At 36.5% G+C, this 23,555-nt stretch overlaps 1 protein-coding gene across 4 annotated transcripts in view; it reads right to left on the bottom strand.

The window, feature by feature from the left end:
• lrba (LPS responsive beige-like anchor protein) overlaps window positions 1–23,555 on the bottom strand; it is a 273,015-nt gene that overhangs the window by 53,748 nt on the left and 195,712 nt on the right. For all 4 annotated transcript variants that reach the window (XM_049472639.1, XM_049472641.1, XM_049472642.1 and 1 more), the window contains 5 exons: window positions 19,498–19,615; window positions 18,804–18,906; window positions 16,009–16,124; window positions 15,394–15,506; window positions 3,594–3,734 (listed from right to left, as the gene is read on the bottom strand). In XM_049472639.1, coding sequence (XP_049328596.1) covers window positions 3,594–3,734; window positions 15,394–15,506; window positions 16,009–16,124; window positions 18,804–18,906; window positions 19,498–19,615 — 591 coding nt within the window. The remainder of the gene's footprint in view (window positions 1–3,593; window positions 3,735–15,393; window positions 15,507–16,008; window positions 16,125–18,803; window positions 18,907–19,497; window positions 19,616–23,555) is intronic.

The raw sequence follows: 23,555 nt of genomic DNA, 5'->3' as shown, positions 1-23,555 counted from the left end.
AATAACAGCTGTAATGTAGGGGTGAACGATAAAGGGAAAAACAATATGATGAGGTGATGATAACAATTTAGGATATCCTGATACAGCTGTGAAACTTTACTGTTTAAAAGATAAACATAAATTAATTATCAAATACATTTAAGATATCATATATATGTCAAGCAGCCAAATACAAATACTTCATTACTGTACTTAAGTAGAAATGTTGGTTATGTGTACTTTACTGGAGACTTTTTACTTCTACTTCTTACATTTTCACACAATTATATTACATTTTAAAAATAGCCTCGGTACTCCTATTTCATTTCAAATTGTTTTCATTCTAGATTCTCATCTTTCAAAATCAACATTATGCAGATAAATCTCTTCATTCGGACAGAGTGAATCTGATTGTGATTGGATGTAGAGAAGAATAAACATACACTATTCAGACACCCTATTGGTTCATACTCGATCCATCAAATCTGCACACGTCACGCCCCCCACACTCCAGCAAGAACATAGCAGACATATGTAGCCTAGTATGAAGATGATCCGTGCAGAGACTCAAGAGAACTCGAGCGAAACTTTGCAACTAAGCTTCTTTATTTATATTTACATTCTACAAAAATACATTCATTTTCATTGGTCATATATGCAGCTGAAATAGGAAGTCAAGTGAATCCCAAATTTATTATCATTAACATTTTAATATAACAATTATAGTCATTATGATTTTTAGAAAAATGTGTTTTGGGGAGAGGGGTGAAGTCTAAGCTTTAGTTCCTAATGGCATTATTTCATTATATTACTTTTGTTTTTATATTTTAAATAGTTTTAAAACCATCACTTTTACACTTTTACTTGAGTAAAAATCTTAAGTTGATACTTCAGCTTCTACAGAAGTATTTTAAATCCTAGTATCTAAAATATACTTGTATCTACCTGAGTAACGAATGTTAACAGACAATTAAAATCCTGGGTGCCTTCAGTCAATCCTGCTGCTGCTGCTCGCTGTGTTAAGCGGGCTGTTTTCTATTAACACCACAGTGCAGCGCAGGCTAATCCCGAGTTAGCTCAGTAAACGATTTCCTCTTCTCAATAAAACCCCTGAATATCTATAGAAGCCTGCAATTACCCCCCCCCGTCACACTATCAGTGTATTATTTGCTGGATTGTAATCATGCTTAATCTTGTTGGTGGAGAATCAATAGCAGCAGGGGAGAAAAAGCGGCCTAATTACAGTCAGGATGCTGAAGCCGGGCTGAATAAATGCGGGTGTCCGGCTCTGACCGGAGCGGTGATGTGTGTTTATCCAATAGAGCAGCGTGGAGGATGTTCACTGAAGAGGCTTTAGGATAAGCCTGATAATAATGTGAGGAATCAATGCAACGACCCAACAGGGAGCAGCCATGAAAGTGAGATACTGTAACAATTACAGACCCGGTCACCACTTACTGACCTCTACACACGCGCACACACACACACAAAAACACACACACACACACACACACACACACACACACACACACACACACACACACACACACACACACACACACACACACACACAGACACACACACACAGACACCATGTTTGTGATTGTGGACACCGAATACAAGGTTCAAAAGTATCAATTGACTGCATTCATTAAACAACTGGTTTTATTATGATGAGAAAATTTAATGACTAAATTTGTTATGATAAGCATAATGCAAGAATTAAAATGAGCATAATGAGGAAAATGTAAGAACAAACTATATAAAAAAATTAACGTAATATGATGGTAATAAAATAGAAAATGTATTATGATGAAAATTTTAAATTATGAAAAATTAAGTAAATTAAGTATGAAATAAGGAAAATTTAAGAAAAAAAATAGAAAAATAAATTTATAAAAAATAAATTTAGTGTGACACGGAAACTTAAGAACGTAATTTTGTATGACAAGGAAAAATAAGAACTAAATTTAGTCAAAATATTAATTCAATCTAACTATTTCAAAGGATTCAACGTTATTTTTAAACTGATGTAACTAGTAGAATACCACACAGCTGCAGATGAAAAGCGAAAGAATATTGAGTGAGAGTTAGATATGACTGCAGCTCTCTCTCTCTCTGTGCTGGCGGTGCACACGGTGGAACGAGAGTAAAATGAGCGATGTGTTGTGAATTTGTTAGCATGCAGATAAGGCCCATATTTCAGCCCTGCGTAAATCACTCTGACTTACCCTACACACACACACACACACACAATTATAAACAGCAATTAGCCGTGATGTGCAGCGCTGCAAATCATACCATGAGTGCGCTATTAAACACTCCGGCGACGGGCTGGACGGGCGCGATCCTGACTGCTTTGGTGTGATGTGCCGAAGAGAGGCTTTAACAGTGCCTTTAAACACACCACTGACAGCATGTACACACTTACACAGCGTAAACCGAAACAACACAAAGTTAAAGCGCTTAAACTTAGATCAAACCACCGTCATACTTGCATACTTAAACTCACTTAACACATTATTAACGCTAAATATGACCAATGAGTGGAGCTCGACTTCTGCAGGTTAGTAAAATGATTGCGAGTGTGTCGTGTTTGTGCCATATGGTGTCATACACAATAATACTGTTGTATTGAGAGAAAAAAAGGAAATAAACCCAAAAATACTTCATAAAAATAGGAATTCTGTCCTGAAATTTTGCATTTGTTTTGCTATTTACAGTGAAGATTTAAGAATAATTTTGTAAAACCATTTAAGTTTGCAGTTCAGTATTATGGTACATTTGGTATTTTTTGTTTCAATACATTACTTCTATGTTACATTGCTTATTTTTATACAAAAGCATGATAAGTTACTGTTTACAAAAAAGACAAACATTTATAATTGGTAGGTAAATGTATAATTACCTACATTTATGATAAAATAAACATCTAACATATTTTTGTATTTATGCCATTTATGCATATTCTTTGAATTACTAAAAAAGTATTTATATATCTGCTGACATCAATATACACATTATAACCCAGTGTGACTTTAAAAATAAGTGTGACATTTATATACCTTCCATTTGAGCTGCATGAACGCAATGTACGCAAACAATAAAATAAAAGGTTTCTCCTAAGAAATTCATGTTCATGTTTTTGGTTTCACATTTATTTAGCTAACTGATCCTTACACAGACTGTTCACAGCTTTAAACCCTCTTTTAAAAACAAAGAAAAAACAAAAAAGGTTAAATAAATAAATAAATAGGTATATTTAAAACTAATAATAATATAAAAAATATATATATATATATATACTTTAAATGAGTGGATTTTAAAATAGCTTGGCCAGCATCTCTTGGTCATTTTCCAAGTGATTTGATATAATTCTAATATTATTGGGCATCCCTAAATATTATAGATATCAAATAATAATGAACATATACATATATAGAAAGTACTCTATTTTTAAATTACAGCAATATACACAGTGTACTGTGTGTTGGTGTATCATATAAGCAGATTAGTTTGGGTGTAAAATGTGTGTATCTTTTGTGATTATGTTTTGTGTGTGTGTGTGTTTAAGGGAGAAAGAGAGAGAGAGGAGCACAGACAGTGATACTCACAATCCTCAGCAGCCACATCATGGTGAAGCTGGCGGTGGAGTAGTGTGTGCCATAGTGGAATTTGGGCACTTGCTCATCTTCCCATGATTCAAAGCGGTCTGAGAAGAAGGCGGCTCTCTTGGGGTTCAGGGCACCAATCGGCTATTGGGAGAAAAAGACACAAACACATCAGCAGGAAATATTTAATAAATAAAACAATATGTATAACAAGAAAAAACAAAACAACTGTAACTGGGCCAATGGGTCTAAACCAGCACAAAACTGCATGACATGGGTTTGGTAACCATTTGGCCCTGCAGTGAAAAAGCAGCTTATGTTGGCTGTAAGTACTAAACAGATGTTAACAGTATGTTTTGTGTACTTGATAAATGTTATAAAAAATCTGTGCTGATTCTGCATTGAATGCTGATGTAATTACTGCAAGTTACTGCCTTGTCTGTTTGTATGGACAATTTCAGCCAGAGGTCACCAGTCACAATTATTACTACCCACTACACTCACCCTCCACTGTGGGTGGTAAAGCTTTCTATGATGTGTTTATCTAATCACAATCAAATTTACTCTATATGGATGGAGCGATTTATCTGGAAAGGGTTTTCATTAGACAATGAGAAGCTGTAATGAAGCTATAAAGAAAAAGGAGTAACAAGCCTATTTGGCTATTTTTTTTATGTAAGAAGTAGAAAGTGCAGATAATTGAGTGAAAATGTAAAAAGTCGTCTGAAAAATAGCTGATCCTATAAAGCATCGATAACCAAAATTTCTACTAAAGTAAGGCAATGCAATAATTGAAACATTATTGCAATAAATGCAATATTATCATACTATACTTCATTAACATTATTATCTTCATTTCATCTTCGTAGCATCAGCCTCAGTGTACTGTATTTATGTGTATGTGTCTGTATATTTGTGTGTCTGTGCTTAAAAGCTTTGTTGTTGGGCATTGGTTGGAAAATCCTCAGAGATAAATGGAGGTCACTCTCAGCCACATTTCTCCACAAGAGGGGTTTTGTAAGTATTAATACATTATCTTTATGATAAGGGCAAAGAGAAGCAGAACAAAGGGAATATATTTGGAATGTGCGCTGGAAACCGCATTAATATTGGATGATGTTATTTTGAAGATCAATCAGATTCAGCGGCGTATAAAAAGCCCCCTGCAGCAGCCGATTGGAAAGAAAAGAACAGATGCATCACAGCGGTGTAAGGAAGTGTAGCTATAATAACTGTACGATGGCAGCACGCTCCATCATTCTATTGATCCTCAGCATTAATTCTGCATTGATCTGGAGAAGTCGATACATTCTGTAGCTATGGAGGCCATTATTTAAATTCTCCTTCATAAAGAAGCTTATTGTCCTGTGCAATCTTTATTATGTCCCCCTAGTGACCATGCGCACACATACGTGATTGCACACACAGGCACACATGCGCACATATAGAAATCCTCTAGCCTTTGGTCTAATGGAATGATGGTGGTGTCTGAAATGAGCAGTAAAAGGATAGAGATCGATTCTGTAGCTTCGTCAAACTGGCTTGCCATTCAGACAGCAGCTCTAAATATTGATCTCAGAGCTGCTGTTACACTACGTATACACTAAATAAAATAGTGAATATATGTGTTCTACAAATAGAAAACAGAATAAACATGTCTTATTTGGTGGTTGTCATCATGTGATGTCCATAAGATTAACTCTTGGCAGTTGGTCTTTATGGAGGGAGTGAAATTGTGCTTTTAGAAAATTTATAAAAAAAAAAAAAGTTGTAGCTACAGTAATTAGCAATGTAGCTAGCTAGCAATGTTAGAAAAACCCTTACCCTGCATTTACACTGGCAGGCAACAGAGTGACGGGCAGCCATTCATTTTCAAAGGCAGGACGTGATTTGTAGCTAAGACATGAAGCAGGTGACAAACAGAACTTGAATTTTCTCATTTTTTCAACAACAAATTCTTGAGACCAATCACAAAATGGGGGTCAGGGCCCCCCCTCTCACCCAGGGAGCTTTTAATTCCTACTGTTCTTCGTTCATATCCCTTAAAGTGTGTTTCTGAACACCACAGAGAACATTATTGCCACTGTTTCAGATTAAGGCAAAATAAAGCATGAAAAAGAGAAATGGATAGCTTGTATAGACCGTATAATGAAGACATCTTATTCTGTAGGCTATAATGCTAACTATGGTAGCTAGCTAGCAACCAAATCCCTTAGAGAAACTTAAGCTATGTTTAAGTAGCTAAAGATATAATCTATGTCCTTTATGGCTAACATTAGCATTATAAATGCAACATTAACTGCATTAAAGCAACTTAGTCCTACTTCGGTAGATAGCAGCGTAGGCTAAAATGCTAACACAGCAAAAAAGCGCAAATCTATTGCATTAAACTATTGTTAGGAGGTTTTTAGGCTAGGGAGGCTATAATGCTAACAGAGCTACAGGTTAAATAATAGTAGTATTAATAGCAATTTAAATCAGTGTGAGCTCCTATTTCTTCTTTCCTTCATGTTAAATATGAATGAATGCTTTCCAATAATCTGCATTCCAGAGATTCTTTCACATGTGTATGTGCATATGTAAAAGCAGTTTCCTACAATATGGTAAAAGCCTATGCCTGATTTAACCATAAAAGGTTAATTATATTCCAACAGATTGATAATTAAATCTGGGTGAGATTCCCTTAATAGAGGATTTGTTATCTTAAATACCAAAGCCTCAATTACACTCATTTAAAATGTAATAGACTTGCACTAAATTTGCCTGCATTATTATTAAGCCCCCGAGTGTGTGTGTGTGTGTGTGTGTGTGTGTGTGTGTGTATGTATGTGAGTGTAAGTGTGTATATACGTACGTGTGTTACGCTGACAGTGACACATTGCTGCACAGTGCTAGTAGCAATCGTGCTGAGCACACACGCTGAATTAAACATTACAGAGATTCCGCTGATTTATTGGGGCAATAACGGCGCCCTCATTACAGAAAGAAAAGAGCACAAGGGATAAAAAACGTCTCTGTCACAGCTCGGTGTGTGTGTGTGTGTGTGTGTGTGCGAGTGTGAGTGTGTGTGACATCTCAAGAGTCCTCCATACTGTTTACTCCCCTAAATTAGCAGGGCAGACACACGCCACTGATGAGATTCTGTAGACAGTGTAGTAGATCAGGGACATCCCTGCTTTGTCCCTTATATCCGTATATATACCCACCTAACACAGCAGCCTTCCTTACACTGCATTCTTATTTCTGTTTAGATAAGAAACCAAAGATGGACAACATTTTTTTTACATTTTACACAGACAAAGAGGCACAGACTATACATTTCCCTATTAAGGCCCAATCCCATTTCACCCCTTAGTCTTAGCCCTCTGTTTTGATCATTCATGTCTAGAGGTAGGGGGGAGTGTTGGGGCTACATGACCCTTTAAACTGAGATTTTTTTTGTGTGATGGGGAGAGAGCGCCATCTACCCACCCCAGAGGGAGCAGAGCCAATTTTGCTCCCTCTGAGCGCCGGCAGCTGATGGCAAAGCTTGCATGAGCGGGGGTTCGAACCTGCGACCTCCCGCTCATAGTGGCAGCGCATTAGACCGCTGGACCACTCGGCGCCCCTTAAACTGAGATTTTTAAGAGACAAACTTAAAACTGAGGGCTATGAGAATCATTTAGCAAGGTGGTGGCTCAATATCGTCCTTATGACACTTACGATAACCACTATATTACCCTATTCTAACATGCAGTTTTGATATTTCATGCATTTAAAAAAACAAAGTAGTTAATCACAGTAGCTAGCTAGATTACTTTTTCTGTTTCACCTTAAATAACTGCAGAGGCTTTAGAATTTAAGGACAGAACGTTTGTTGGATTTTACCAAATTGAAAAACCTTGGAATATAATCAAGAGGAAGATGGATGATCACGAGCCATTTAACCAAGCTGAACTGCTTGAATTTTTGCACCAGGAGCGGCATCAAGTTATCCAAAAGCAGTGTGTAAGACTGGTGGAGGGAAACATGCCAAGACGCAATAAAACTGTGATTAATTTTTTTTTATTTGCCCTGTCCCCTTAACCACAAGACCCTTTGTTCCACTTGCCCTTGGTCCCTTTGTCTTTGCTCTATTTTGTGTCCATAATTTCTTGTCCTCATCCTCTGTCCCTTTCCCTATTACTCTATTCTGACCACCTGTGACCTCATTCCCTGTTCCCTCCTCATGTCCCTGTGTCCATGTCCCTTAGCAGTTTCCATATCTCTTCAACTGCCTCTTTATACTCTGTGCTTTTCCTAGTGCCCCAACCCTCTTTCATGTCTTTTCTTATGACCTTATTTCTTCCTGTCTTACTGTGCATAATAATTTCTTGTCCTCTGTCCCTTTCCCCTTTGCCCTGTAACTATATTCCCACTCATTCCTCATTCCCTGCTCCTGTCACTTTGTCCATGTCCCTTACGAATGATCTTGTCTTTTTACCTGTCTCTCTGTCCTCATTTCCACCTGTCTTACATAATTTCTTGTCCTCATCCTCTTTCTCTTTCCTTGTCCCCGTTGCCCTGTCCCTGTTACTCTATTTCCACCCCTGTGCCCTCATTCCCCATTCCCGTCTGCTGTATGGCAGTGCAGTGATGTAGTGAACACAGGAGACTGAGTTAATACGCTCTGGTAGTGCTGCTGAATATTTCTCCACTGACGGCTCAGTAAATGCACTGCCCTGGTGTTTTTAATTAGACTGCAAATCAGGGCTTTCAAACAACCAGCGCCGGCTGCTAGTGCCACAACACTGCGCTCTGAGATGTCTTATAGCTTTAGGAGTGCTTGTCAAGGCTTTGGGTGAAGATAAAAAGCAAGCCCAGACTGCCTAATAGAAGAAAGAAGGAATATGTAAAGAAGAACTGAGGCAGAAAAAGGTTTAATAGGCAACACAGGGGGGAAAGGCCGTATAGAAGAACGGAGTAAAGCACATACTGGGTATACATAGTAGTTTATATAGCGTTTAGTATATTGTAGTGTGTGTAGTGGAGAGTATGTTTTATCATAGAGTGTAAATCTTGTTACATAGTGTTTGTGACATATAGGGTTTAGTATGTGATACACAAATTAGATTTAAAAAAAAAACAACGTACTATTATATAATAATATCACAATATTTTAGGGTAGTTTTATGACGATACGACAAAATACTATCTAATGATATTCTAGGTCTATAGAACAACTTCAGGGCCAATTACTGAGCCCTGAGGAACACCAAAAAAGAGGCAAGATGGTTCAGATGCAAGTACTATTAGGAAAGCCTTATGTGGAATTATTTTTTAGTGTTTCAAAAATGACAAAATTATTGTGAATGATTAGAGCTCGACAATATATAGATATTTTATTTTATTGTTATAAATTCTTAATGTATTGACATCATGCCAAACAAGGATATTATCACTGTATAAAGAACACAGGCCATATCGTCCAGTGCGATGTACAATACAATATGAGACAGTCCTAGCTACAGTGTGTAAAGACAGTAGAAGCAGCAGCAGCAGCAGCTCTGTTAGCTGTGCTGTGCTGTGTGTGCAGAGCGGTGGACGGAGGGGTTAGAGTTTATGATAAGAGAGCAGTGGGGTCGCACTCTGTGGGACAGAGGAACATAAATTGGTGCCGCTGGATTCTCTGCTGGGGGGGTGAGGGGGGTGGATGACAGTGTGTGTGACGCTGAGTCTATAGCAATTTCACCCCACAATGTCAGAGGTCTCACATGACCTGTTTCTATCACCAACGCGATGACACACACACACACACACACACACACACACACATTACAGAGAGCATGCTGTTACGCTCCACTGGTCATACACTGATATCTTTCGTGTCGACAGCATGAATAAACCAGCTGTAATAAACACACGCGCACACACACCCGCAAACACACACACAGCTTCTTCCTTCTTTCCTTCTCTCTGCTGAATGAACAGAAAAGGTAAAGCTGTCAAACATGCAAGACAGTAAGGGGAAGAACGAAGCTCTCTCTCTTTCTCTGTGTGTGTGTGTGTGTGTGTCTGTGTGGTTTTCAGCTAGTGGCCAAAATATAGCACAGTCAAACAGTACAAAACAGAAACAGACTACAGACTTTGACAAGCTGCTTGTCTGGCTGTCTGTGGGTTAAATCTATCAAAATAAACAAGACAGTTACAGGAAAGCTACACACACACACACACACACACACCTGCACTAGGCTATTAGAAGCATTAGTTCAAGTAGTTCAAAATGAACTACAGTTCAAAAAGTTAAAAGTGATCCAATATGATTCAAGGATTTACAGAATCTTTCATTTTATTATTACTATTATTATAATTTATAGAATTCACAAGACAGTGCATCAAAAATCCTTAATTCTAAACCCTAACAAGTGATTTACTCATTATGATTTTATGAGAGGTTTTTCAACACGTCATAAAATCTCAACTTTCACTCTGATTCACTTGGTTATGAATATTTTGACATTATAATTCACTATAAATGTTTATATCAAACAGATATCAAACAGATATCTCAAGAAAGTAGTAATGCAGTGTGAATTGGAATTGAAATATAAAAACTATATACAGTGAGTCCAAGAAGTATTTGATCCCTTGCTGATTTTCTTTGTTTGCCCACTAATAAAGACACTATCCTTCTGCACTTTTAATGGTAGATATATTCTAACATGGAGAGACAGAATATCAAGACAAAAATCCAGAATATAATTTTAAAGAATATATTTTAATTAATTTGTATTTCAATGAGGAAAATAAGTATTTGATCCCTCTTGCCAAACACACTCAATACTTAGTGGCAAAGCCTTTGTTTGCAAGCACAGCGGTGAGACGTTTGTTGTAGTTAACCACAAGTTTAGCACACACACCAGGGGGAATTTTGGCCCACTCTTCTTTGCAGATCCTCTCTAAATCATGAAGGTTGGTGGGCTGTCGCTTGGCAACTCTGACCTTCAGCTCCCTCCATAGATTTTCTATCGGATTGAGGTCTGGCGACTGGCTGGGCCACTCCATGACCTTAATGTGATTTTTCTTGAGCCAATCCTTTGTTGCCTTTGCTGTATGTTTAGGGTCGTTATCATGTTGGAAGACCCAACCACGGCCCATTTTCAGATCCCTGGCAGAGGGGAGGAGGTTGTCCCTCAGGATTGTGCGGTACATGGCTCCATCCATCTTCCCAGTGATGCGGTGAAGTAGCCCTGTACCCTTGGCAGAGAAACACCCCCAAAACATTATGCTTCCACCTCCATGCTTGACGGTGGGCACAGTGTTCTTGGGGTCATAGGCAGCATTTTTCTTCCTCCACACATGGCGGGTGGAGTTGAGGCCAAAAAGTTCAATTTTGGTCTCGTCTGACCACAAAACCTTCTCCCAATAACTTGGTTCATCTTTCAAATGATCATTGGCATACTTGAGGCGCGCCTCCACATGTGCTCTCTTCAGCAGGGGTACCTTTCGGGCACTGCAGGATGTGAATCCATTGTTGCGCAAAGTGTTGCCAATTGTTTCCTTGCAAACTGTGGTCCCAGCTGCCTTCAGGTCATTTGCTAACTCCTGCCGAGTGGTTGCAGGACGATTTCTGACCGTTCTCAGCATCATTGCCACCCCACGAGGCGAAATCTTCTTTGGAGCACCGGGCCGAGGTCTGTTGATTGTCATGTTATACTCTTTAAACTTTCTGATAATTGCACCAATAGTTGTTACTTTCACATCCAACACCTTACTAATCTTTTTGTAGCCCATTCCAGCTTTGTGAAGGTCAACAATTCTGACTCTGAGGTCCTGTGACAGCTCTTTGGTTTTACCCATGTTGGAGACTTGAAATCTGTGTGATCTGTCTGATTCTGTGGACAGGTGTTTTTCACACAAGTGATTAGTGAGAACAGGTGGCTTCAGGTCAGGTAACAAGTTGATTGGGAGTGTCTAACTGGTCTGTAAAAGCCAGAACTGCTAATGAATACTAAGGGATCAAATACTTATTTCACTCCATGAAATACAAATCAATTAATATATATTCCTTAGATTTATTTTCTGGATTTTCTTTTTAATATTCTGTCTCTCCATGTAAGAATACATCTACCATTAAAAGTATAGAATGATCATGTCTTTATTAGTGGGCCAACGAAGAAAATCAGCAAGGGATCAAATACTTCTTGGACTCACTGTATATATATATATATTTTTTTTTAGGTTAAATTTAGTTCAACTGAACTGTTGGTTTATCATTTTCCTTCTATTGCAATTCTTAATATAATTTGGCAACTCATTTAGCCTGTTTAGTATAATAGCTCCCCTTCTATGTGGGATCTCAACATCTAAAAAATAAAATAAAAAATAATTTTGGAATAATACAGAGAATATATTATGTTTTTATTTAGTTTTATTCGCTGGTTGTTGTGTACTTGTCTTATGTTCGCTGAAAAAAATGAAGAAGAATAAGAAGAAAAAGAAGAAAGTAGAATTCAGTGAAATCTGTTTTGGACTTAAGTGTCTGGATGGAGTTAAAATCTGACCAACTCCATCCATCCGGCAGCAGCAGTGCAGTAAATCAGCCGTGTTTCTGCTAAAGTGAGTACATGTAAGTTTTAAAGCTCTAAAAGTCGTCTCTGTCTGGCGTCCATCTTCCATTAACTCTCTCTCTCCCTCCGCTCCTCGCTCTGATTTATTCTGCCGTTTTTTGGATGGAGGCGGATTCCTCACTCCATCATCGCTGTCCTCCCCGGCCTGGACCGCCATTAGGGGGATAGATGGACGTTTTGGGGGGACTGGCATGCTTTCTCGCTGGGGCGGGGGGGGGGATAAAATGTGTTTTAAACACAGAATGATAGTGGTAAATTCTGCATACAGAGAGCATAAAAAGCATTCTTTTGGAGGAGTGCCGTACATGAGGGATTCACACAAAACATGGTTTCAGCTCTAATAATAGATGTAAGACTGAGGGATGCACCGATACAACTTTTTCCTTTCTTATACTGATAACAATTCCAGATCTGCTGATACAGATTATCAATACTGACACCTACGAATTTCTTAACTAGTCAACAGGTGACTATAAATTATGCTATTTATTGAGTTAATTTTTATAGCTTTTATGTTAGCATAGGCACAGTTATGTATTCAAAATGAGTTACAACAAGACCAGCACCATCTCAGTTACTGCTTTATGGTTTTGGTGCTGCCGATAGTCAATAACAATACTATTTGTTAGTGCCGTTACTGAAACATTATCGATATTGGTGCAACACAGGTATTAACTGTAGTTTTCTTTTTTTCTACTCAGTGCTGAGCCCTAGCTACACTGTATTAAGTGTAAAAGCTAAGGTAAAATTAATATGGCTTTAGTTCCTAAAATAAGCTATTTAGTCATTCAGATTTTAGATTGTGTACATTTACTTAACATTTGTTTGTGTTTAATTTTATAATTATGGATTATGTGATGCGGATAACTCTTTAAAACCCCTAAACATCTGGATGGTGGGAAATAATCAATAAATCAATAAATACATAAATAAAATTTCTGGTTTTATGTTTATTTTAATAAACATTATTTTGTTTATCTGTTTTAGTACATCCTTGTTTATTCACTGTATAGTACTTGTTTGTTTATTTTACTGTATATATTCTACATATAGTAGTTCATTGTCGATGCAATGTAAAAATATATCACGATACAATAAAATATCATCATATTGCCCAGCTGTTCTCTGATGTGATGTTTAGTTTAGTTGACCTGCTGTTTTTCTATTAAACAGTCAGAGTCTGGCTCTGAAAGGAGAGTAAAAAGAGCAACGAAGGAGAGCACAGGGTAAAGAGGAGAAACACTTCTGTCCACTCAGAGACAAAGGCAGGGCAGAAACAGACTGTGTGTGTGTGTGTGTGTGTGTGTGTGTGTGCTGTTAGGCCAAACACAAGCCACATTAATTGGCTCCTCGGGGAGAGCGGACAGCCAAACACAGAAAGAGAGTTAGGGGGAGGGGAGGACATGACATCAAATACAAACAGCTAAAGAGCTACACTACACACACTGACATCACCCTCTACAGCACTGCCTGTCTGTGTGTGTGTGTGTGTGTGTGTGAGTGTGTCTTCGCCAGTCTACAGTCAGTGTGGGAGTAAAATGTGGAGTATGTTAGTTTAGCGGTGTGCTATTTTGTATTGTACATGTTTAACGTAAAAAAAAACAAACAAACAAAAAAAAAAAACAATGATAATCGCAGTATTCAATGCAGCATTTATTTATTTTTGCTTTTTAATTTACTCTAAAGTATTTTATACAAAATCTTGAGCCTTAGCAAGTTACTCTGTAGAAAACAGATAAAATATATTTCTACTTAATTCTACTGAATGATTAAAACTTACTCTTATACTAAATAAAGCTAACACTTATTTTTTTGTAGTATTTAAGTAAATAATTCTTAAAATTTGATTAATATTTTTAAGTGTTTGTTGTTTTTTTTCATATCGCCATGAATATCCTTACAGCAAAAACATGAAATACTGTAAACTTATAATAGGGCCAAAATAGAGTTAGAACACCTGCTCACCTGTTGAATTTAGTCCTCCTCTAGTTAGGTGAATTAATAGCCGTCTATCTCTAATCAGACTAATGTTAAAATCAGGCCACAGAAACAAGATGTGATCAATGTTAATGAACATAAACAAAATAAGATTTGGTCTAAATCAAAATAGCAGGTGTGAAAGGTGCTGTGAACCACAGTCCAGAGCCAAAGACCAAATCTGTTCTGACCAAAAGCACTTTTCTAAATAGTTTGAAGTTTCAGACCAATGACAGGAAGTTGTGACAGGCTGTAATCTTCAAAAAAAGGTGTGAGAGAAGCGGCGTTTGACTCCCTTTCGCTTGCAGGTGCGTCAGATTACAACATATATATATATCTCCTTTTTAAGAACCATTTTAAACATGAGTAGAAGAAACCCGAGGGGAATGCACTCAATGGGAGTCGGATTCTGCCAAACAGGCAGAAATCAGCACAACACCAGAAAAACAACTGACAGCATTCTACAAACCAATCCATATGAAGTGTATGAGGAGAATTTCAGATGTAAATGAAACTTTTTTAGTAAGTAATATGGCATCTAGATGTGTATATAAATTTATGTCAATTTTTTAGTACACTGACAGGTTTTCAGCGGATATCTGGACTTGGACAAAAAAAAAAAACTTACTATACACATGCTCTGGAAAAAACAAGAGACCACTTAAAAATTGAGTTTCTTTGATTTTACCAAACTGAAAACCTCTGGAATATAATCAAGAGGAAGATGGATGATCACAGCAATTAAACCAAGTTGATCTGCTTGGATTTTTGCAGCAGGAGTGACAAAGTTATCCAAAAGCAGTGTGTAAGACTGGTGGAGGAGAACATGCCAAGATGCATGAAAACTGATTAAAAACCAGGGTTATTCCACCAAATATTGATTTCTGAACTCTTGAAACTTTATGAACATAAACTGTTTTCTTTGCATTATTTGAGGTCTGAAAGCTCTGCATCTTTTTTGTTAATTCAGCCATTTTTCATTTTCTGCAAATAAATGCTCTACATGAAAATATTTCTATTTGGAATTTGTGAGAAATGTTGTCTGTAGTTTATAGAATAAACAACAATGTTTATTTTACTCAAACATAAACCTATAAATGGCAAAATCAGAGAAACTGATTATAAACTCTTTTTTTTTTTTTTTACAGAGCTGTATCTGTAGATTTGGACTAAAATAAAGTTTTGCAATAGGAATTGCAATATTGATATAAAATAACTAAAAGTAAATATGAACATACCTTGGACAGGTCTCTGTAGTTGCTGGGCAGTGTGAGGTCCAGATCCTCGGTGTCATAGTTGGTGATAACCCAAGGGAATACTGGGTACTGATTCAGGTCATTGAATGTACGACCTAGAGAAGATGATAAATTAACTCACTAATTAGTACTAATTTACTCAATATGGAGACATTTTCTAAATATTTAAAAAAAATAGTCATTGTATACATTTTGCACTGGCCACATTTTTTTCAAACTTACTGATCACACATTCAGTGATGTGTGGTTATATAGGTATATAGAGTAAGTGTTTATTTACTCAGTAATACACTAATAATAAATAAAATAAATAATAATAATAATAATATTAAATTAAACAGAAAGTAGTGTTTTTTTACACCACTGTGTCTAAATCTCTCCATATGATGTCTAGTATTATAATAATACAGTCGTAGCTGTTAAATCAGGTGAGCTGCTGATGGAACTGAATTAATCCATCAGCAGCTCACAGAGATATCAACAACTTTCTTCAAAGAGAAAAACTCTTTCTACTTTGTTGAACTAAATGAAGGTGTTTTATTGCACATTACTGTATATTTAGATTATATTATGTATGATGTACACACAAGTTTATACCTGAGATGGTGTTAAGAAAGATGAGGTATTCAAAGTTGGAGATTTCTCGTCTCTGCCAGCGCTGGGTCATAGAAGAAGCTTTAAACAGCTGCTTAGGAGTGGCCAGAGAAATCCTCCTGCAAAAAAAATAAATAAATAATAATAAAAAAAAATACAGTCATGTCAAAAAGTGTGTTCAATTACACAATTAGATTAAAGGTTAATTAAAATAATCTAAAATAAATAAAATAAAGGAGTTTAATATAAAACAAAATCAAGTCAAAAATAAATCACAAAGTAAAATATCACATGTGCATAAAATACAACAAACCCAGATCAAAGCTACATATAAATGTGTGTCAAAAAGGTTGAGATCAAAGTGAAATAAAATGAGTAGATATAAATTTATATATCTAATAAAATGTATTAACTGTTTATAAAAAAAAGGAAATTAAAGTCAATCAAGTAAATAGAAATGATCAAATAATTAAAAAGATCAAATAATAAATAAAGTACGCTAAATTAAATAATTGCTTATTAAATATAATGCAAAAGATCTGGATAAAAGTCAAATTAAATTGTAATAAATCCAAAAATATCTAGGCTCCCTAATTTATTTATAATTAGAATATCTGGCAACACTTTACAATAAGGGCACATTATTTAACAATACTCATGACAGAATATTCCAACTAAATATTAAATCAACACTAGTTCAGACATCATTAAGCATTACTACATTTATAACTGATGTCTAAAAGATTATTATTTACAACATTTTTAGTATTAAAATTTAGTAATGTTTAATAGTGTTTTAGCTGGTGTCAATTAATAATTAGTCAAGACACTGCTTATACAATTTAACCATGTTAATTATGGTCATAAGTACTGTTAAATGTAACTTATATTATAAAGTGTTACTGAATATTTTATGATATTTTGAATAAAGAACTGATACAATTTAATAATATTTTTTAGCACATTTCTCTTGTCATCTGAAAGTATTATAGTAGCAATAGTATAGCAGTATTAATATAGCAGATTTTTTTGGTATTTAAAAGTTTTATTTTTTATTTTATCTAAAGCTTGCTGAGGATCTGGCGAACATTTACTCGAGTAAAACTACTTAACAGTATAAATATGAGGCATGTTTTTCTGTTCTATATATGAGTTGTATGCTGATGAGTGTGATGTGGGAACAGTGTGATGGTGAGCAGTCTTGGCTCAGATCTGGACAGAAAAACTAATGATCCTGCAGCCCATTAAAACACAGCTAAATTAGAGAATTCATCACTGCCACGCCACGCCACTGCACTCATTACCCCCCTCTCAAATCACACCCAGAACACGCACTCGGCACTCGGCACTCGGAGCGCTGCCAACCCAACCAGGAATGCTGGGAGATGGTGGGAAACTATGTTAAAAATAGCTGGGGTTATTTAAATATATATACATATATATCTAGCTTCATCTCAGAATTATTATTATTAGAGTCTGATGCTCATTATGTGTATTCTGAAAAAAAAAAACAAATTTTAAAAACTGGAATAATTTTGGGAAAAAAAATGTTAAATTGGAACAATCTGGATTAATGCTAAATAATAAAGCACTCTTAAATAGAAAATCAGGATATATAGTCAAAAGTTTAGATACATAGATATAGATATAGATAAGTTTAGATACGCCTCGTCTCATTCTCATTTGTCTGGATCTAAGGACATTAAAGCTATACAGGAACACGTGCAGAACAATTAATTACACAAAAAAAGTGTTAAACAAACCAGAATACAGCTCTGGAAATATTATGAGACCACTTCAGTTTCTGAATTAGTTTCTCTGATTTTGCTATTTATACTCGTCATTTGTAAGTGGACTCTTATTGTTTTTTTTTTCCAGAGCTGTATGTTTTATACTTTAGATTTTTCTAAATAGCCACATTTAGCTTTGATGACAGATCTGCACACTCTTGGTATTTTTGGTGTTCCCTTCATTGTTTCATGTCTTTAATCATGTATTAATCAATAATAAAAAAAAAAAAAAAAATTAAGTAAGAAGAAAAGGTGTGTCCAAACTTTTGACTGGTACTGTACTGTACGGTTCAAAAAAGTATGTTTATTTAAAAAATGTCATAAATGTTAAATTAAAAAGGTTTGGAATATGTTAAAAAGTAAAATATTTGTTAAAGATCAAAAGATTAAAGGAAAATAAAAAGTGTGTTTAATGGGAATATTTTGTTGATTAATAAAAATGTGTGAATAATGGTTAAAAACTGGATTAATGTTAAACAACAAAAATGTCTGTTAAAGAAATCATCTTCAAAATCAAAAGGTGGTTTTAATTAAATATATATAAGCTCAAGAATAGTAAAAAAAAAACTGAAATAAATAAAAAACAATTTTAACTGATTACAAAAACTGTGGAACGAAAAGAAATTCCACAGTATGTGTGAGGTGTGTGTGTGTGTGTGTGTGTGTGTGTGTGTGTATTTCCTCTGCAGGCAGTGTAGGCCCTCTATTTATTTCTCAGTCAGGGAGATAAATAAATGATGTGAATTGTGTTTGTGTGAAGGCAATTAGGCTGAGTTACACCAACACCCCCCTCTTTGTACACCTGCACGCACACGCACACACACACACACACACACACACACACACCTGCATATGTGCACACGTACACAAACTTCCATGTGAAAGTGTGAAACTACCAGACCACCCATCAATACTATATTAAACAATGCTTTCTATGTACAGTCCAATACAGTGTGTGTGTGTGTGTGTGTGTGTGTGTGTGTGAGAGAGAGAGAGAGAGAGAGAGACCTGGTCTGTGGAAGGCCGTAATTAGTGCCCACTCCGACTCTGGGCAGGCAGTGCACCACCTTTTTAACAGTCGCTGCATCCGCAAAGTTGAACATCACCGCAGCTGCAAAACAACACACAGATAGTTCAACAACATTTAGACAGATTTGATCAGTTCCTACTCAGTTTGAACTAAAATGCTTCATTAAACTGTAGTTATTTTGCATTATTATCCATAATATGAAATAAACTTTGCACCTACAGAATGGCAATTTTATTTTTTATCTAATTATTAGGTCTCCACCAATCATTACTAATGGCCCAGCACTAAGAGGGTTTGGTGGAAAGCACCAGATACCCAGCTCTGATACATCAGCTAACAGACACCTGCACTGACCAAAATCCCAATGTAAGAGATGAGGGGAGAGAGCGCCATCTATACACCCAGAGAGAGCATGGCCAAAATTGTGTTCTCTCAGACTCCGGCTGCTGATGGAAAAGCAGCACGACCCCAGATACGAATGAGTGATGCTTGGTTCACAGTGACAATGCCTTACTCCAATGGAGCCCAACTTAAGAGCATTTATATTCATCAATTTTAGCACAATGTAAATAAATAATGTAAAGTCATGTTGGAGCAAAATCTGTGTCAGTCTGCTGGTCATTAAAGATGCTTTTGCTTTGATACAAAAGTTAAGGTGGAAAATGTTCTTACTTCTATTAGCCAGGAAGATCTCCAGCGCCGTGTTCTGCAGGAGATAACGACGAGAGAAAACCGCCCGGATCTCCGTAAACAACCATTTACCGTGCAAACCCTCCGTATATGCCAGAATCTGCAACAGAGAGAGAACAATACATACACATAAACATAAACGACTGAATAAATGAGAAAGAAGAGAAATTAAGAAAAAAGGATGAGAGAGAAGAGTAGAAGAGAATAGAAGTGAGAAGAAGGTGAGAAGAGCATACAAGAGACGAGGAAAGGAAGAAAAGAAAAGGAAGCTGAGGAGAAGAGAGGAGAAAAAAAGGAGAGGTAGAACTGAGGGAGGAATATAGCGCTGGTGTGGTGGTGTGTGGGTTTCATTAATCACGGTGTTGAGTGGTTGTGGGGGCAGCAGGATGAATGTGCAGTATTGATCAGCGCTCATGAAGAAGAGATTCTTTAAAGAGCGAAATGAGCCCCATTCACACGCTGTACAGGAGGAGACACCTCACTAAAAGGTGATCAGTAGCGCACGCTGCAGCTAATCAATCAACTTTTAACCTCCCGATCAATACAGCACAGACAGCTGGGTTTCATCATCACACGTTCTCACACTTCATACAGCACTGCAGCCATCCTGACACCTCAACAGCGCACAATCACTCTCTCATTCTACCTCTATTTTACTATACGATCATAATATCTGAAATACGAGGGGCTGCACAATGCTGTATCAGTTCAGCATCGATATCGTAATGTACACAAGTGCAATAGTCAATAGTTACATTCATTAATTACTTTTTTTTTTTTTTTTTTTTACTTTTTTGCTTCTTACTACAAAGAAAAAAAAACATACTGTTCTCATTTTACATTATAGTTACAATTAGGGGAGGGTAATACGAGCCTAAAATAATCACAATATCACAATATTTCAGGGTATTTTACAGTAACGATATGGAAATTTTTTTTGGAATTTTTTTTTAAACAAGACTATACTACTACAACAAAATAAATATTAAGTTGAAAAAGTTAAAACAGTTCCATTGCTGCTCTGTTTTTAGCTGCGCTGTTTGGTTTGTAAGCGCTGCATCGTTGCTAGGTTACCTGTATGTGACGGAGCAATACATGAAGATCTTCGGTTACAGTGCATTACCAGCTGATAACAACACTCATAGAACGTCTCTCAGCCAATCACATTGCAGAGTCGAAACTAACTGTGGTATAATAAATATTCAGTCATTTATTACTCATAACTGATAATAATCAATCAGTTATAAAGTATATATGAAGTGTTTTTGAAGTGTTTACATAGTTTTAGAAATGTAAAAAGTTATGTAGACCTTCTCAGAAACCAGAAAATGTGCACACTGAGTTTTGAGCATTAACAACTCCATTAGCTACCACATAACTTAATGCCATGACATTACAACATGACTCAAGTGATGCTTCATTATTATCTACAATAAATAAATAAATAAATAAATGAATAGATAAATTAAATAAATGTTTAATTTCAATGATGAGTAGCCATACAAAATAGTGGAAATGAATTAAGTATGGGATTGAAGTAATCAATGACATCAATTGTAGAAATACCTCTATTTGCACGCGTGTCAACATGTCGCAAAGATAGCCATAGCAACTGAAAACAAGGACTACACACTACCACACTAAATAGTGTGTTAAAAACAGAAATATATCAGAAATGAGTCTTTAACAACGTCACAATTGAGTCTTGTTTGAGTTTGTGTACGTTCAGGCAGTCAGTGAGCTGCTGCCGTATGTTTTATTCATGTGGAAGTGATGTACAGAGCGGTGCGTGCCTCCCTGTGTTCTGCTAGTCTGTTATTATAGGAGAATAACCCGAGCGCTGGAGAGGTTAAGTAACACGCTGTCAGCTGGTACAACATAAAAGAGAGAGAGAGTGGAGCGAGCGAGGCTGTAAAGAAGCAGCGTGCTGGAGATCTCTCGGAGGAGCAGCGCTGGCTGTCAGAGAGACGTGTCGGGATGCCGGATGCCTGTCAGGTGGCCTGACACTGGCACCGCGCATGTAATTCAGACGCGAGTTAATCCTATCTTTAGCCTCCGCCGCCTTTTGTTTCTGTGTTTTCCTGTATGGGGGCGTCCGAGAATAATTAGTGCTTGGACAGGAGGGAGAGAGAGAGGGAGAATATGAGAGAGAAAAAGAGAGAGAGAGAGAGAGAGAGAGAGAGAGGGAAAACAGTCCAGAGGGAGTTCACAGTAGATTTAATAAGAGATATTTAAATGTTATGTTGTATAGCTAGCACTAGAGCTTAAGACTAAGAGTAGTGCTAGCGTAGCTGAGTAGAAAATAAAGTGAAGAAGGTAAAGGAGCTCAAACTGCTGTATCCTGAATGGGAGGGGCTAAAGTGTTAAAGGATGGATTAAAAAAAGGCAGATACAGGTCAAAAACAGGGGATAAACTGCTGTTGGCTGAATGGATCGAGTTAACCAAGGTAGGTTAAATGCTATTAAAGTAAGTTAAAGCTCACTTTCAGACTAATCATTTTTTAATGATCATTTCTATTGATAACTGATCAGACGGGTGGCATCTCTAATAAACAGTGCAGTGTCTACCTATAATCCAACAGTCTGACCTCAGTTATAATTAAGGATGCATCAAAATAAATCAATTTAACTAAAACTGAAAAAAAAATAAAAAAAAATAAATAATAATAATAATAATACTACTAATAATAATAATAATTGAACCACTTTTGAACACGATTACACGATTTGTTGCAGGTTTTTATTCATTTTGCTACTTTTCCACCACTGCATGAACGAAATAAATTTTTGGAAAAACATTTTTGGAAACCTTATATTAGAACAAATAGAACAACTATACTAAAGATACAAAAAAAAAATAAAGTGCACCAAAGCCACCAATTTAGCCCCCTCTGCATTTTGACTCTTCATTTTCCTGTCTGGGGGATGTCCAAGCCTAATTACTGCATGAACAAGGAAGGAGGGACATAGAGATGGAGAGAGAAAGAGAGAGAGTGAGAGAGAGAGAGAGAGAGAGAGAGAGAGAAAGCAGTCCAGAGGGGGTTCAGAACACAGTTAATCAGAAATATTCAAATGTTAGCATGTACAGCTAACACTAGTGCTTGAGGCTAGCGGAGCAGTGCTAGCGGAGCTCATTAGAGAGTGGAGGAGGTAAAGGACAGCAGCTGTGGCTCGGTGCGCTCTGAGGGCCGCTGTCTGACCTGCACTCGCTCTTCACAGTCTCCAGAGTTCAATTAAATGTGGATTAAGGCCGAGCAGCCATCGCTGGATCAGACAGAGCAGCACCAGAACCCACTCATCCTCACTTTCAGTCTTTTACACCATGCCCACACTCACTGCACACGGCTGACATTTCCACTCGCATTTGTTCAATTACATCGCAATCTGTAATTAGACACATGGTTTAAATTTACTACAGTATATTATGTACTGAAACCTCCAACATAGATCACTTAATTAGACATCAGAGTTCAATCTGTTCATATTACATTAAAAATAACAATGTTGACAAAAGTTTTGTGAAGGACTTAATGTAAGTATACTCAATATCTAAAAAGGGCAGACTAAAATATTTTGACTAAATTATTAAAACACATTTAGTTTTAAAAGTGGTTTTACACTACATAAATCTGTATCAAATGTATTATTTATTTATTATATTTATTATTTTAAATGTATAGTAGGAGTAACACCAAGTAAATAAAATATGCTGCATATTTAAAGGAGCATTAAATATTATTTTTTTCTGTTGTAACTCATAATATGATCAGGATGCATCATCAGATATTAAGAAAACAGAGTTAAAGTATCAACAGCTTTTGTCATCAAAGCTCTAGCCAGTATGTTCTTATTTTAACTGTGTGGTACGTTATGGAAATCTTTCTGGGATTTATCCTCTGAATCTGCCCACTGCCATACCCCAGTCCCATTTCCACACTCAGGGTTGCCAGGTACAAACAATAGCACGAAAACAGTGTGTTGAACTAGAAATGGACAAGTTGGATATTATATTTTTCTGCTGAAGAAGTAAACGCTGAGCT

The sequence above is a fragment of the Astyanax mexicanus genome, chromosome 25 (assembly GCF_023375975.1).
Source record: "Astyanax mexicanus isolate ESR-SI-001 chromosome 25, AstMex3_surface, whole genome shotgun sequence".
NCBI lineage: Eukaryota > Metazoa > Chordata > Actinopteri > Characiformes > Acestrorhamphidae > Astyanax > Astyanax mexicanus.
The sequence above is the reverse complement of the archived record's forward strand: the minus strand, read 5'-3'. Positions and strand labels throughout refer to the sequence as shown.